Here is a 15,455-nt window from a genome sequence, read left to right on the forward strand (position 1 = left end):
ATACACAGTGTAAGGGGATAAAGAATATGTACATAAGGATATATGAATGAGTGATGGTACAGAGCAGCATAGGCAAGATACAGTAGATGATATCGAGTACAGTATATACATATGAGATGAGTATGTAAACCAAGTGGCATAGTTAAAGTGGCTAGTGATACATGTATTACATAAGGATGCAGTCGATGATATAGTATCTACGTATGCATATGAGATGAATAATGTAGGGTAAGTAACATTATATAAGGTAGCATTGTTTAAAGTGGCTAGTGATATATTTACATCATTTCCCATCAATTCCCATGATTAAAGTGGCTGGAGTAGAGTCAGTGTCATTGACAGTGTGTTGGCAGTAGCCACTCAATGTTAGTGGTGGCTGTTTAACAGTCTGATGGCCTTGAGATAGAAGCTGTTTTTCAGTCTCTCGGTCCCGGCTTTGATGCACCTGTACTGACCTCGCCTTCTGGATGACAGCGGGGTGAACAGGCAGTGGCTCGGGTGGTTGATGTCCTTGATGATCTTTATGGCCTTCCTGTAGCATCGGGTGGTGTAGGTGTCCTGGAGGGCAGGTAGTTTGACCCCGGTGATGCGTTGTGCAGACCTCACTACCCTCTGGAGAGCCTTACGGTTGAGGGCGGTGCAGTTGCCATACCAGGCGGTGATACAGCCCGCCAGGATGCTCTCGATTGTGCATCTGTAGAAGTTTGTGAGTGCTTTTGGTGACAAGCCAAATTTCTTCAGCCTCCTGAGGTTGAAGAGGCGCTGCTGCGCCTTCCTCACGATGCTGTCTGTGTGAGTGGACCAATTCAGTTTGTCTGTGATGTGTATGCCGAGGAACTTAAAACTTGCTACCCTCTCCACTACTGTTCCATCGATGTGGATGGGGGGTGTTCCCTCTGCTGTTTCCTGAAGTCCACAATCATCTCCTTAGTTTTGTTGACGTTGAGTGTGAGGTTATTTTCCTGACACCACACTCCGAGGGCCCTCACCTCCTCCCTGTAGGCCGTCTCGTCGTTGTTGGTAATCAAGCCTACCACTGTTGTGTCGTCCGCAAACTTGATGATTGAGTTGGAGGCGTGCGTGGCCACGCAGTCGTGGGTGAACAGGGAGTACAGGAGAGGGCTCAGAACGCACCCTTGTGGGGCCCCGGTGTTGAGGATCAGCGGGGAGGAGATGTTGTTGCCTACCCTCACCACCTGGGGGCGGCCCGTCAGGAAGTCCAGTACCCAGTTGCACAGGGCGGGGTCGAGACCCAGGGTCTCGAGCTTGATGACGAGCTTGGAGGTTACTATGGTGTTGAATGCCGAGCTGTAGTCGATGAACAGCATTCTCACATAGGTATTCCTCTTGTCCAGATGGGTTAGGGCAGTGTGCAGTGTGGTTGAGATTGCATCGTCTGTGGACCTATTTGGGCGGTAGGCAAATTGGAGTGGGTCAAGGGTGTCAGGTAGGGTGGAGGTGATATGGTCCTTGACTAGTCTCTCAAAGCACTTCATGATGACGGATGTGAGTGCTACGGGGTGGTAGTCGTTTAGCTCAGTTACCTTAGCTTTCTTGGGAACAGGAACAATGGTGGCCCTCTTGAAGCATGTGGGAACAGCAGACTGGTATAGGGATTGGTTGAATGTCCGTAAACACACCGGCCAGCTGGTCTGCGCATGCTCTGAGGGCGCGGCTGGGGATGCCGTCTGGGCCTGCAGCCTTGCGAGGGTTAACACGTTTAAATGTCTTACTCACTTCGGCTGCAGTGAAGGAGAGACCGCATGTTTTCGTTGCAGGCCGTGTCAGTGGCACTGTATTGTCCTCAAAGCGGGCAAAAAGTTATTTAGTCTGCCTGGGAGCAAGACATCCTGGTCCGTGACTGGGCTGGGTTTCTTCCTGTAGTCCGTGATTGACTGTAGACCCTGCCACATGCCTCTTGTGTCTGAGCCGTTGAATTGAGATTCTACTTTGTCTCTGTACTGGCGCTTAGCTTGTTTGATAGCCTTGCGGAGGGAATAGCTGCACTGTTTGTATTCAGTCATGTTACCAGACACCTTGCCCTGATTAAAAGCAGTGGTTCGCGCCTTCAGTTCCACACGAATGCTGCCATCAATCCACGGTTTCTGGTTAGGGAATGTTTTAATCGTTGCTATGGGAACGACATCTTCAACGCACGTTCTAATGAACTCGCACACCGAATCAGCGTATTCGTCAATGTTGTTGTCTGACGCAATACGAAACATCTCCCAGTCCACGTGATGGAATCTTTCTCTCACATTACAATATGCCACAAATTTGAAAAACGTTCTATATGTTACAAATTTGGAAAACATATGATATGTTACGAATTCTAGCTAGGTGGTTAACGTTAGTTAGCTGGCTAACGTTAGCTAGGCTAGGGGTTAGGGTTTAAGGTTAGGGTTAAGATTAAGAGTTACGTTAAAGGGTTAAGGTTAGGGAATGGTTAGCTAACATGCTAAGTAGTTGAGAAGTTGCTAATTAGCTAAAATGCTGAAGTTGTCTGTGATGAGGTTTGAACTCGCAGCCTTTGGGTTGCTAAACGTTTGCGTTATACGCCCACCCATATCATACTAATTTGAGAGTCCCGAATTTAGATGTACTATGTTACGTCTAGTCTATGAGACCAGGCTGGATAACGAGACATGCTGGATAACGAGACATGCTAGTCACCCTGCAATGTTCTACCTTCTACATTGTAATGTCTCATCCAGCGGTTCCCAAACTAGGGGTCGCAACCCCATGTGGAGTCGGCAGAGAATTTCCGTTGCACTTGAATCGTTCCTACGGTGAATGGCTAAGCCCGCTACACTATGAAGCCACACAATATTGCAGACGTTGATATTACCGGCTGCAGTTGATATGGTGAAAACAATGTGTGGGGAGGCAGAGGCACAGAAACTCAAATCAATACCTTTGACAGATAACACTGAAACTAAGAAGTGATGCTATAGCTTGCAATAAAAGAGGAAACGACTGAACGACTCAAACTGCCCACCTTATTCTCTCCATACGGAAGATAGCTGTGAGGGCCGACGTGCATTGATTTTAGTCCGCTACATGTCGGGGGATGCTATTCACGAGGACATATTGTCGGGTCTCACGATTCCCGAGCACGAAACGGCACAAGGGATGTTCAGTGTGCTGTGTCGCTCTATTGACAAAAAAACAGATTCCATGGGATCAAGTGGTGGGCTTTTGCACAGATGGGGCTCCATCTATCACAGGACGGTGGGACTCTGCACTGAATGTGTCTCCCTCTGACATATAGATGCGTTGTATGATACACCCACTGACCTATAATTGATACACAGAGCAACTGGCAGCAAAAGAGCTGAGAGTAGAACTCTGAGATATGCAGCAGGTAACTTTGATTGTAAACTACATCACACACGCCGGTTTGCAAAAATACTGTGCATTTGGAAAGTATCCAGACCCTTTTGACTTTTTTCACATTTTGTTACGTTAGACTTACTCTAAAATGTATTAAATAAAATAAAATTCTCATTAATCTACACACACAACAAACCATAATGACAAAGCAAAAACAGGTATTTAGAAATACATAAGTATTCAGACCTTTTGCTATGACACTCAAAATTGAGCTCAGGTGCATCCTGTTTCCATTGATCATCCTTGAGATGATGGAGTCCACCTGTGGCAAATTCATGGACATTATTTGGAGAGGCACACACCTGTCTATATAAAGGTCCCACAGTTGACAGTGCATGTCAGAGCAAAAACCAAGCCATGAGGTCGAAGGAATGGGCCGTTGAGCTCCGAGACATGATTCTGTCAGGATCGAGGAAAAGAATAACAGTGCAAAGTACAGAGAGATCCTTGATGAAAACCTGCTCAGGATCTCAGGATCTTGTCCAACAGGACAACGACCCTAAGCACACAGCCAAGACAACACAGGAGTGGCTCTGAATGTCCTTGAATTGCCCAGCAGGAGCAGACTTGAACCTGATCTAACATCTCTGGAGAGACCTGAAAATAGCCGTGCAGCGGCGCTCCCCATCCAACCTGACAGAGCTTGAGAGGATCTGCAGAGAAGAATGGGAGAAACTCCCCAATTACAGGTGTGCCAAGCTTGTAGCGTCATACCCAAGAAGACTTGAGGCTGTAATCGCTGCCAAAGGTGCTTCAACAAAGTACTGAGTAAAGGGTATGAATACTTACAGTATGTACATATGATATCTGTTTTTCATTTTTAGTACATTTTCAAAAATGTCTTAAAACCTGTTATCTTTGTCATTATGGGATATTGTGTGTAGATTGATGAGGGGAAAAACAATTGAATCCATTTTAGAATAGGCCTGTAACGTAACAAAATGTGGAAAAAGTCAAGGGGTTTGAATACTTTCCAAATGCAATGTAGGTAGAGATATGGGATCAGAGCATGACAATGTTCTATTTCACACGAGGCTTGGTGGTTAGAGGGGAAGTGTCGGAAAGATTATTCAAATTGAGAGGAATTGTTGTCATTCCCAATGGATGTAAAAAAAAAAAGACTTTGTTGACTTTCTGTGTGCTGAAAAACAAGTGTCTCCTTGCCTATGTAACAGACATATTTGGGAAACTGAACAAACTGAACGCAAGCGTGCAAACCAACAAATTCTATAGATGAGTGATCGAATCAGCTAAATCCGTTTGACTGTGAAATTATAAGATATTATAGATGGGAAAGATACAGTACCTCTGACGTGTGTGTGTGTGTGTATATATATTCATGGGACCCATCTTCCAGATCAAAGGTTATGAGACAAAGAGGGGGGCAGGGATCCATACAGTAAGTGGGATAAAGAGATGAGCTAGAGATGGGTTAGATACCTCCACAGTGTGTGTGGTAGTGCTGATGATGAAGACTTGTCCTCCAGAGGAAGCCCAGACATGTTCCTCCACAGCTAGCATGGCCTTCACTGGCAGAACCCCCAGCTTCAGCACCTTAGGAGAGTCTGGATTCCACGAGCCATCTGAAACACAAGCATACGCATACATTTCATACACATCTACTACAAGCGCTATACAGTGGCAGATCACTACGAATCTGGAAGAACCAAAAACTAAAGTGAATCAACTATCACTATGCAAGAATATTAATGTATTTGTTAGATATGGTCATTCAGATTATGCATGCATTAGCTGCAGAAAACCCCTCTAAAATGTCCTCTGCATTTCTGATCCTCATAATAATGCTGGAGAGACCATTGATGATTTCACAGGTTTCACAATTAATATAGATGGACTGAGAGTCGTTAGTCGTCTGTAGAGCCAACCCACACACCTCCTACATACTGCTGCCTGCTTACTGCTACAGAGCCCAGGAGACACCTCTGAAAACCCAACACTGGGTACTGAACAACCCACACTGGGTACATTATAAATACAGCCAACACATTTCTCTGCAACGTTCATCTTTTTCCCTAAGTTTAGAACCCGGTTGCAACAGATCAAGAACATGTAACCGATGTGAAATGGCTAGCTAGTTAGTGGGGTGCGTGCTAATAGCGGTTCAATCGGTGACGTCACTCGCTCTGGGACCTTGAAGTAGTTGTTCCCCTTGCTCTGCAAGGGAGGCGGCTTTTGTGGAGCGATGGGTAACAATGCTTTGTGGGAGGCAGTTGTAGATGTGTGCAGAGGGTCGCTGGTTCGAGGCGAGGAGAGGGACAGAAGCTATACTGTTAGAAACACATAAAAGTGTAGGGATTAATTGTAGGATTAAATCCTTAAACCATATTCAAGGAGCTCTGAAGTACTCTGAATAAGGAGTTAATTTCCTCCAGAGCCAATCTAATACAGGAAACATCAGAGGACTCACCAATTGTGTTTGTTTAAGGGAACTGACAAAGGCAGCTATTGAAAGGTGCGGAGCCATACAGGGAGGAGTGGGGAGACTCATTCTGGGGTATAGTAATTACTAGGGAAGTAAGGGGCTAGGGTGGATTAAAGAGGGAAGTAAGGGGCTAGGGTGGATTCAAGAGGGAAGTAAGGGGCTAGGGTGGATTAAAGAGGGAAGTAAGGGGCTAGGGTGGATTAAAGATACTACTTTGTGTAATAATCCCTGTGTGTGTGTGCACGAGGACAGAGAGCAATTGAGAGAGAAATGCTAAAGTGTACAGGACTAAAACTGCATGTGTTTAAACATCCTTCTCCCTCCCAGCCAGCCTTACGTAATCTTCCTCTCCTCGGCTGCAGCGTGTCAACAAAACCAATTCTTTCACATTCCATTATGTCAATGTGACTTCTTAGGAACATCCCATCAGACTGCAGTATGTGTGTGTCAGAATAGTAGATATATATATATATATATATACACAAATATATATACACACACACATCTCATACTGAAAGACATAGATAACAAAAAGACAAAGAGTTTAAGGAACGAAACCTTGCACCACGGTAACACGAAACCTTGCACCACGGTAACACGAAACCTTGCACCACGGTAACACGAAACCTTGCACCACGGTAACACGAAACCTTGCACCACGGTAACACGAAACCTTGCACCACGGTAACACGAAACCTTGCACCACGGTAACACGAAACCTTGCACCACGGTAACACGAAACCTTGCACCACGGTAACACGAAACCTTGCACCACGGTAACACGAAACCTTGCACCACGGTAACACGAAACCTTGCACCACGGTAACACGAAACCTTGCACCACGGTAACACGAAACCTTGCACCACGGTAACACAAAACCTTGCACCACGGTAACACAAAACCTTGCACCACGGTAACACAAAACCTTGCACCACGGTAACACGAAACCTTGCACCACGGTAACACGAAACCTTGCACCACGGTAACACAAAACCTTGCACCACGGTAACACAAAACCTTGCACCACGGTAACACAAAACCTTGCACCACGGTAACACGAAACCTTGCACCACGGTAACACAAAACCTTGCACCACGGTAACACAAAACCTTGCACCACGGTAACACAAAACCTTGCACTATGATAACAACAATGTCAACATAATATACAGTAGGCAAAGATGTTTCATGGCATGTCCTTATTCCCTGACTGGATGGTGATGGCATGTCCTTATTCCCTGACTGGATGGTGATGGCATGTCCTTATTCCCTGACTGGATGGTGATGGCATGTCCTTATTCCCTGACTGGATGGTGATGGCATGTCCTTATTCCCTGACTGGATGGTGATGGCATGTCCTTATTCCCTGACTGGATGGTGATGGCATGTCCTTATTCCCTGACTGGATGGTGATGGCATGTCCTTATTCCCTGACTGGATGGTGATGGCATGTCCTTATTCCCTGAATGGATGGTGATGGCATGTCCTTATTCCCTGACTGGATGGTGATGGCATGTCCTTATTCCCTGACTGGATGGTGATGGCATGTCCTTATTCCCTGACTGGATGGTGATGGCATGTCCTTATTCCCTGACTGGATGGTGATGGCATGTCCTTATTCCCTGACTGGATGGTGATGGCATGTCCTTATTCCCTGACTGGATGGTGATGGCATGTCCTTATTCCCTGACTGGATGGTGATGGCATGTCCTTATTCCCTGACTGGATGGTGATGGCATGTCCTTATTCCCTGACTGGATGGTGATGGCATGTCCTTATTCCCTGACTGGATGGTGATGGCATGTCCTTATTCCCTGACTGGATGGTGATGGCATGTCCTTATTCCCTGACTGGATGGTGATGGCATGTCCTTATTCCCTGACTGGATGGTGATGGCATGTCCTTATTCCCTGACTGGATGGTGATGGCATGTCCTTATTCCCTGACTGGATGGTGATGGCATGTCCTTATTCCCTGACTGGATGGTGATGGCATGTCCTTATTCCCTGACTGGATGGTGATGGCATGTCCTTATTCCCTGACTGGATGGTGATGGCATGTCCTTATTCCCTGACTGGATGGTGATGGCATGTCCTTATTCCCTGACTGGATGGTGATGGCATGTCCTTATTCCCTGACTGGATGGTGATGGCATGTCCTTATTCCCTGACTGGATGGTGATGGCATGTCCTTATTCCCTGACTGGATGGTGATGGCATGTCCTTATTCCCTGACTGGATGGTGATGGCATGTCCTTATTCCCTGACTGGATGGTGATGGCATGTCCTTATTCCCTGACTGGATGGTGATGGCATGTCCTTATTCCCTGACTGGATGGTGATGGCATGTCCTTATTCCCTGACTGGATGGTGATGGCATGTCCTTATTCCCTGACTGGATGGTGATGGCATGTCCTTATTCCCTGAATGGATGGTGATGGCATGTCCTTATTCCCTGACTGGATGGTGATGGCATGTCCTTATTCCCTGACTGGATGGTGATGGCATGTCCTTATTCCCTGACTGGATGGTGATGGCATGTCCTTATTCCCTGACTGGATGGTGATGGCATGTCCTTATTCCCTGACTGGATGGTGATGGCATGTCCTTATTCCCTGACTGGATGGTGATGGCATGTCCTTATTCCCTGACTGGATGGTGATGGCATGTCCTTATTCCCTGACTGGATGGTGATGGCATGCAGTGCAGTCTATGCTGAGCCATTCACACACATAAACAATGAGAAGAACAAGTGTGGCAGAATAGGGCTGGCTGGGGGTTCAGATAGGGCTGTGCCTACTGCAGTGTGACAACACCTACCACAATCACGCTGCCACAGGCAGGCAGGGTAGAGTCCCAGCAGGGCTAAACATGTGGAACTCAAGCTGTGGAACTGTGGCAATACAGATAGTGCCATATACAGTTGAAGTCGGAAGTTTACATACACCTTAGCCAAGTACATTTCAACTCAGTTTTTCACAATTCTTGACATTTAATCCTAGTACAAATTCCCTGTCTTAGGTCAGTTAGGATCACCACTTTATTTTAAGAATGTGAAATGTCAGAATAATGATTTATTTAAGCTTTTATTTCTTTCATCACATTCATAGTGGGTCAGAAGTTTACATACACTCAATTAGTATTTGGTAGCATTGCCTTTAAATTGTTTAACTTGGGTAAAATGTTTCAGGTAGACTTCCACAAGCTTCCCACAATAAGTTGGGTGAATTTTGGCCCATTCCTCCTGACAGAGCTGGTGTAACTGAGTCAGGTTTGTAGGCCTCCTTCCTGGCACACACTTTTTCAGTTCTGCCAGCAAATTTTCTATAGGATTGAGGTCAGGGCTTTGTGATGGCCACTTCAATACCTTGACTTTGTTGTCCTTAAGGTTAAGCCATTTTGCCACAACTTTGGAAGTATGCTTGGGGTCATTGTCCATTTGGAAGACCCATTTGCGAACCAAGCTTTAACTTCCTGACCGATGTCTTGAGATGTTGCTTCAATACATCCACATAATTTTCCTACCTCATGATGCCATGTATTTTGTGAAGTGCACCAGTCCCTCCTGCAGCAAAGCACCCCCACAACATGATGCTCCCACCCCTGCCCTTCACGGTTGGGATGGTGTTCTTCAGCTTGCAAGCCTCCCCCTTTTTCCTCCAAACAAAACAATGGTCATTATGGCCAAACAGTTCTATTTTTGTTTCATCAGACCAGAGGACATTTCACTGATTTCTGGTTGTGGCTGATTTCTTTTGATTTTCCCATGATGTCAAGCGAAGAGGCACTGAGTTTGAAGGTAGGCCTTGAAATACATCCACAGTTACACCTCCAATTGACTCAAAGTATGTTAATTAGCCTATCAGAAGCTTCTAAAGTCATGACATCAGTTTTGTGAATTTTCCAAGCTGTTTAAAGGCACAGTCAACTTAATGTATGTAAACATCTGACCCACTGGAATTGTGATGCAGTGAATTAGAAGTGAAATAATCTGTCTGTAAACAATTGTTGGAAAAATGACTTGTGTCATGCACAAAGTAGATGTCCTAACCGACTTGCCAAAACTATAGTTAATAACAAGAAATGTGTGGAGTGGTTGAAAAACAAGTTTTAATGACTCCAACCTAAGTGTAAGTAAACTTCGACTTCATCTGTACTATTATGAGTCTGCAGCTTTGTAACTCGACCATGCGGTGTCATTTTGCTGTGTTAATATGTCTTTCCACTGACCTAATGCGGTGTCATTTTGCTGTGTTAATGTCTTTCCACTGACCTAATGCGGTGTCATTTTGCTGTGTTAATATGTCTTTCCACTGACCTAATGATGATGACATTATCAATGTGAAAGGATTTATTTTTCAAAACACATTTCATGACTGAAATGACAGTTTTATGTGTAGGCCTCTACTCGGGGGGTTACTTCTGGTTCTTCTTCTGGTTCTGCTCTGCTGCTGTTCTTTTAAAATGGAAATGGGATCCTAATATACACCGTGTACAAAACCTTAGGAACAAATATTTCCATGACATAGACTGACCAGGTAAATCCAGGTGATGTCACCTGTTAAATCAACTTCAAATCAGTGTAGATGAAGGGGAGGAGAAAGGTTAAAGAAGGATTTTTAAACCAGTGAGACATTGATTGTGTATGTGTGCCATTCAGAGGGTGAATAGGCAAGACAAAAGATTTAAGAGCCTTTGAACGGGATATGGTAGTAGGTGCCTGGTGCCCAGGTTTGAGTGTGTCAAGAACTGCAATGCAGTGTTCACCATGGTCCACCACCCAAAGGACATCCAGCCAACATGACACCTGTGGGAAGCATTGGAATCAACATGGGGCAGCATCCCTGTGGAACGCTTTCAACACCTTATAGAGTCCATGCTCTGACAAATTGAGGCTGTTCTGAGGACAAAATGAGGTGCAACTAAATATTAGGAAAGTGTTCCTAATGTTTTTTACACTCAGTGTAAGTGCTTATAGCGTCTGTGAGCCCACTTAATCTGACAAAAGCACTGCACTGGAAGAGCAATAGCTAGGACGTAGATGCACAGGTTTCACCACTGAAGCTAGGATGATTCATCATTTCAAGCTTGAGCTGGGACACAAACACTTTTCTGTCACTCATGTAGAAGAACAAGTATGCAAATGAAATAACACTTTAAATTGGCATTTATAACTACAGTGTATCTCCATCTCTTCTCTCAGTGACAGCATTAAGGGAGGGAAAAAAATAGCTGAGGACAGGGCTGTCACCAACTCGGACTATCCATTCAGTCAAACCAAAGGCAATATTCCTGATATATCCCGACAAGTCCATTGAATTGCACAATAATCTGCTGCATGGAGAACAAAGGAATCAGCATCTGATGTTTAGCATAAAGAAGTTACATGAAAACAGTGCCATTCTGTTAAACAGAGACAGAACCAAAGTGGACATTCCTTCAGCATTGCAACATCCCCTTCCAGGCTTTACTGAGCTGGCTGAGGATCAGGAGAATACTTTCCCTTCTAACTTTTCCATCTAGCAGATACAGGTATATCTTCTACCCCTCTCTCACAGAGCATGATATGATACTGCCTGCCCAGTTGTTGGACGGAAAGCAGATTACCTCAACCTGGATTTGGAACAGGGATTTTCTATACTTTTCCATCTTACAACATCCAGATATGTAAATTAATACTCTGATGGTGACTTAGCTGGGAAATGTAAGAATAAAACCACCGGGCATTTAATTATCTCTGAACTGACCTTGAGCTCGAAAATAACCAACTGGGACCACAGAGAACCAGTGTGATGCCGAGCAGGCACCAACACCAACATGGAGACAGACAGATCTTCAAGGCAATGAGAAAATGGATAACTACAGTGTATCCTCATTTTTTCTCTGATTCCGGTTTTAAAACATCAATAACTTTCCTAGAGCGATGAGTCATGATGAGACTCGGAGAGCTGCGTGTCATACCGATGCAGATGGTGTAATTAATTAACAACATAGCTAGCCCTTGGCAATGGTAGCCTCTCACCATCATGTCTTAAATGTGGTCATGTTGCGGTCACTAAATGCACTTTACTCCTTCAAAAACAAGTGTTTTCATACTATGAGAGAGAAAGAGACTCAGACAAGCACTGGCGGAGAGAGAGAGAGAAAGGGAACAAAAGAGCAGGGGAGAGAGCTAGTACTGTGTGTCTGACAGTGTGCTAGCTCTGTTAGGATATTAAAATAGGTCAGCACTAACTAGTAGATTAGCAACATCTCCCAGGCAACCAGGCCAAGCTCAATGGCAACAGACCGTTGTGAGACCTCGTACAGCCAGCCAGCCTCAGAGAGAGAGGGAGGCCCAGGCCTTGGAGCAGAGTTAATACACTGGACACACTGGTGATTCAACCTGGAAGCCACAGGGACTGGGTCAACACACACACTTAACAGCCTCTCTGTGAGTCTGCTCAGCAACCTAATAACACACCATTTCCCCTCAACTGAGAAAAGGTCAGGAGAGGCTGAATGGCTGAATCTGTTCCTGTTTTCAAGTTTATTGGTTGGACTGAATGCACAGTAGCAAGCAAAAGTTATCTTTTTCTGACCATTTCAAATAAACACAGAACGCCTACCTGGATATAAAACAAACGCACCTATTAATTCAAATAAATTCATATTTTGTGTTCAGTTAAGCCAATTTAGCTAGTACCATTGTATAGTATACCTATTTAAATTTAACGTAACAAAAATAAACTGTTGAGACAGACAGTCTTCAGAACAGGCCTCACCTTGTGCTCTGGAGTAGATGGTGACTGAGCCGTTCACTAGGCCAGTGTATAAACACTGCTTCTTGTGTACCAGGCTGGTCACGGTAGACTTGTCTGGGGTGAAGAAGTGTTGTAGACGGACCTTCTTGGATCTCTGGCTGCTCTTATAGACTATGATGCTACAGAGGAAGACAAGCGACAGGAAAATTAAATATGATCATGTTCTGCATATTGACTTTTCCACATTTTTTTTATGTTACAGCCTTGTTCTAAAACAGATTAAATTGTTTTTAGAAATGTTTAGAAAAGTATTCAGACCCTTTAATCAGTACATTGTTGAAGTACCTTTGGCAGCGATTACAGCCTTGAGTCTTCTTGTGTATGACGCTACAAGCTTGGCACACCTGTATTTGGAGAGTTTCTCTGTAGGTCCTCTCAAGCGTTGTAAGGTTGGTTGGGGAGTTTCTCTGGTCTCTCAGGTCGCAGGTCTCTCCAGAGATTCTTGATCTCTCTGTACTTTGCTCCATTCATCTTTCCCTCAATCCTGACTAGCCTCCCAGTCCTTGCTGCTGAAAACATTCACACAGCATGATGCTGCCAGGTGTGACGCTTGGCATTCAGATCAAAGAGTTCAACCTTGGTTTCATCAGACCAGACCACCTTTAGGTGCCTCTTGGCAAACTCCAAGCGAGCTGTCATGCCATTTACTGAGGAGTGGCTTCCATCTGGCCACTCTACCATAAAGGCCTGATTGGTGGAGTGCTGCAGAGATGGTTGTCCTTCTGGAAGGTTCTCCCATCTCCAAAGAGGAACTCTGGAGCTCTGTCAGAGTGACCATCGGGTTCTTGGTCACCTCCCTGACCAATCGGGGGAAAGTCCCCCGATTGCTCAGTTTGGCCGGGTGGTCAGCTCTAGGAAAAGTCTTGGTGGTTCCAAACTTCTTCCATTTAAGAATGATGGAGGCCACTGTGTTCTTGGGGACCTTCGATGCAGCATAAATGTTTTGGTACCCTTCCCAGATCTGTGCCTCGATACAAGCCTGTCTCAGAGCACTACAGACAATTCCTTCAACCTCATGGCTTGGTTTTTGCACTGACATGCACTGTCAACTGTGGGACCTTATATAGACCGGTGTGTGCCTTTCCAAATCATGTCCAATCAATTGAATTTACCACAGGTGGACCCCAGTTAAGTTGTAGAAACATGCCAATGATGATCAATGGAAACAGGATGCACCGGAGCTCAATTACGAGTCTCATAGCAAAAGGTCTGAATGACTTATGTAAATAAGGTAGCTGTTTTTTTTATTTATTTTTATACATTTGCAAAAAAAAAAAAAAAAACCTGTTTTAGCTTTGAAATGATTTTGTGTAGATTGTTGAGGAAAAACATTGACTTAATCCATTTTAGAATAAGGCTGTAACGTAACAACATTTGGAAAAATTCAAGGGGTCTGACTACTTTCTGATTGCACCGCATGAGGAGATTATAATACAATCAAATCAGTTGATTTATTTTGATACCTGTGTATTGCAGTTGAGGTGAAGACCAGTTGTAGGCTTACAGTAAGTTTGTTAATTAGGCTTGTGGATGTAAACCCACACATACCTGCCCTCCTCCATGCCCAGACAGACCGTGGGGGCATCACTGGTCTTCCCTGCTGAGGAGTGATTATTTTCAGGGTTCCCCTCCCCGTTCTCCTGGGTCCTCTGCTCCATGGGTACGTACGCCATACACAGGATCCGTGACTCAACATTGAAGCACTCTGTCACTTTGGGGCTGGAGTTTTGCATGGCTACGATGGCTATCTGACCCATCTGGTTGGTGCAGCTCGCCACCTGAACAGGGATAGGAGTAGTAACATTTAGGAGTTTTTCCTTACCACATTACCTGACCAGGAAAGATTCCACGCCCTAGCTAGGAAATAAAAGCCTTTTACAGAGCAACAATCACAACAACAAACTGTTACGATCCTTCTAACCACTCCAGCAGAAAGCCGCACAGCTGACTGACCAGTAGGAGCTTAGAGCGGGACAGAATGGCCCCCTCAATCCAGGCCAACAGTGAGTCATTTACAATGGAAAAGTGTGAGCTTTCATTGAGAATGGGAACAGTCCATCACTGGAGGACATTGGGAGTCAAAGTATTGTGAATGTTTTATCACTGTCTGAAGTAAATACACACAGCTAAGAGGCACTAAACTGATTCATACAGTAAACGTACCACTGGTTCAGAATTACAGCTCATGAATGAAAGGTCCTCTGTTAAATTATTCATATAAATCTCAGTGTGAGTGGAAGAAAGCTTTTTTATAGCTGATGATGAGTAAGATGTCTACTCTCAACACTTGGCTCTTGCTAGACGCATAAGCCACAGTATGTATCTGTTGTTATATGGCCTAGTGGTTAGAGCATTGGACTAGTAACCGAAAGGTTTCAAGATCAAATCTCCGAGCTGACAAGGTAAAAATATGTTGTTCTGCCCCTGAACAAGGCAGTTAACCTACTGTTCCTAGGCAGTCATTGAAAATAAGAATTGTTCTTAACTGACTTGCCTAGTTAAATAAAGGTAAAATACAATTAAGCACATGGGTGTCCATACTGCACAAAGGTATATGTTTTAGAAAATTAAACCTCCAGGTGTCCTTACCCACACACAGCCGTGTCCCAGAGCAGGGGTGTCTGCTGTGCTCTCTATGTTGATGTGGGGCTCGGGGTTATGGACCGCACACTCCACCTGACACAGACAGAGGGAACAGACACAGTTTTCACATCACATGTGTATGGAGTTTGTAGTAATTTCCTACATGGCATTGTAACAAATGATTCATGCAGCCATGGGATGTGGACTCAGTACATGGAGCCATTAACTTTGCCC

At 44.8% G+C, this 15,455-nt stretch overlaps 1 protein-coding gene across 3 annotated transcripts in view; it reads right to left on the reverse strand.

The window, feature by feature from the left end:
- The window catches only part of arhgef10 (Rho guanine nucleotide exchange factor (GEF) 10), a 108,815-nt gene that overhangs the window by 31,752 nt on the left and 61,608 nt on the right, over nt 1–15,455 (reverse strand). For all 3 annotated transcript variants that reach the window (XM_042330099.1, XM_042330100.1, XM_042330098.1), the window contains 4 exons: nt 15,228–15,314; nt 14,187–14,416; nt 12,600–12,757; nt 4,834–4,976 (listed from right to left, as the gene is read on the reverse strand). In XM_042330099.1, the coding sequence (XP_042186033.1) occupies nt 4,834–4,976; nt 12,600–12,757; nt 14,187–14,416; nt 15,228–15,314 (618 nt within the window). The remainder of the gene's footprint in view (nt 1–4,833; nt 4,977–12,599; nt 12,758–14,186; nt 14,417–15,227; nt 15,315–15,455) is intronic.

This window comes from Oncorhynchus tshawytscha, linkage group LG11 (assembly GCF_018296145.1).
Source record: "Oncorhynchus tshawytscha isolate Ot180627B linkage group LG11, Otsh_v2.0, whole genome shotgun sequence".
Lineage (NCBI taxonomy): Eukaryota > Metazoa > Chordata > Actinopteri > Salmoniformes > Salmonidae > Oncorhynchus > Oncorhynchus tshawytscha.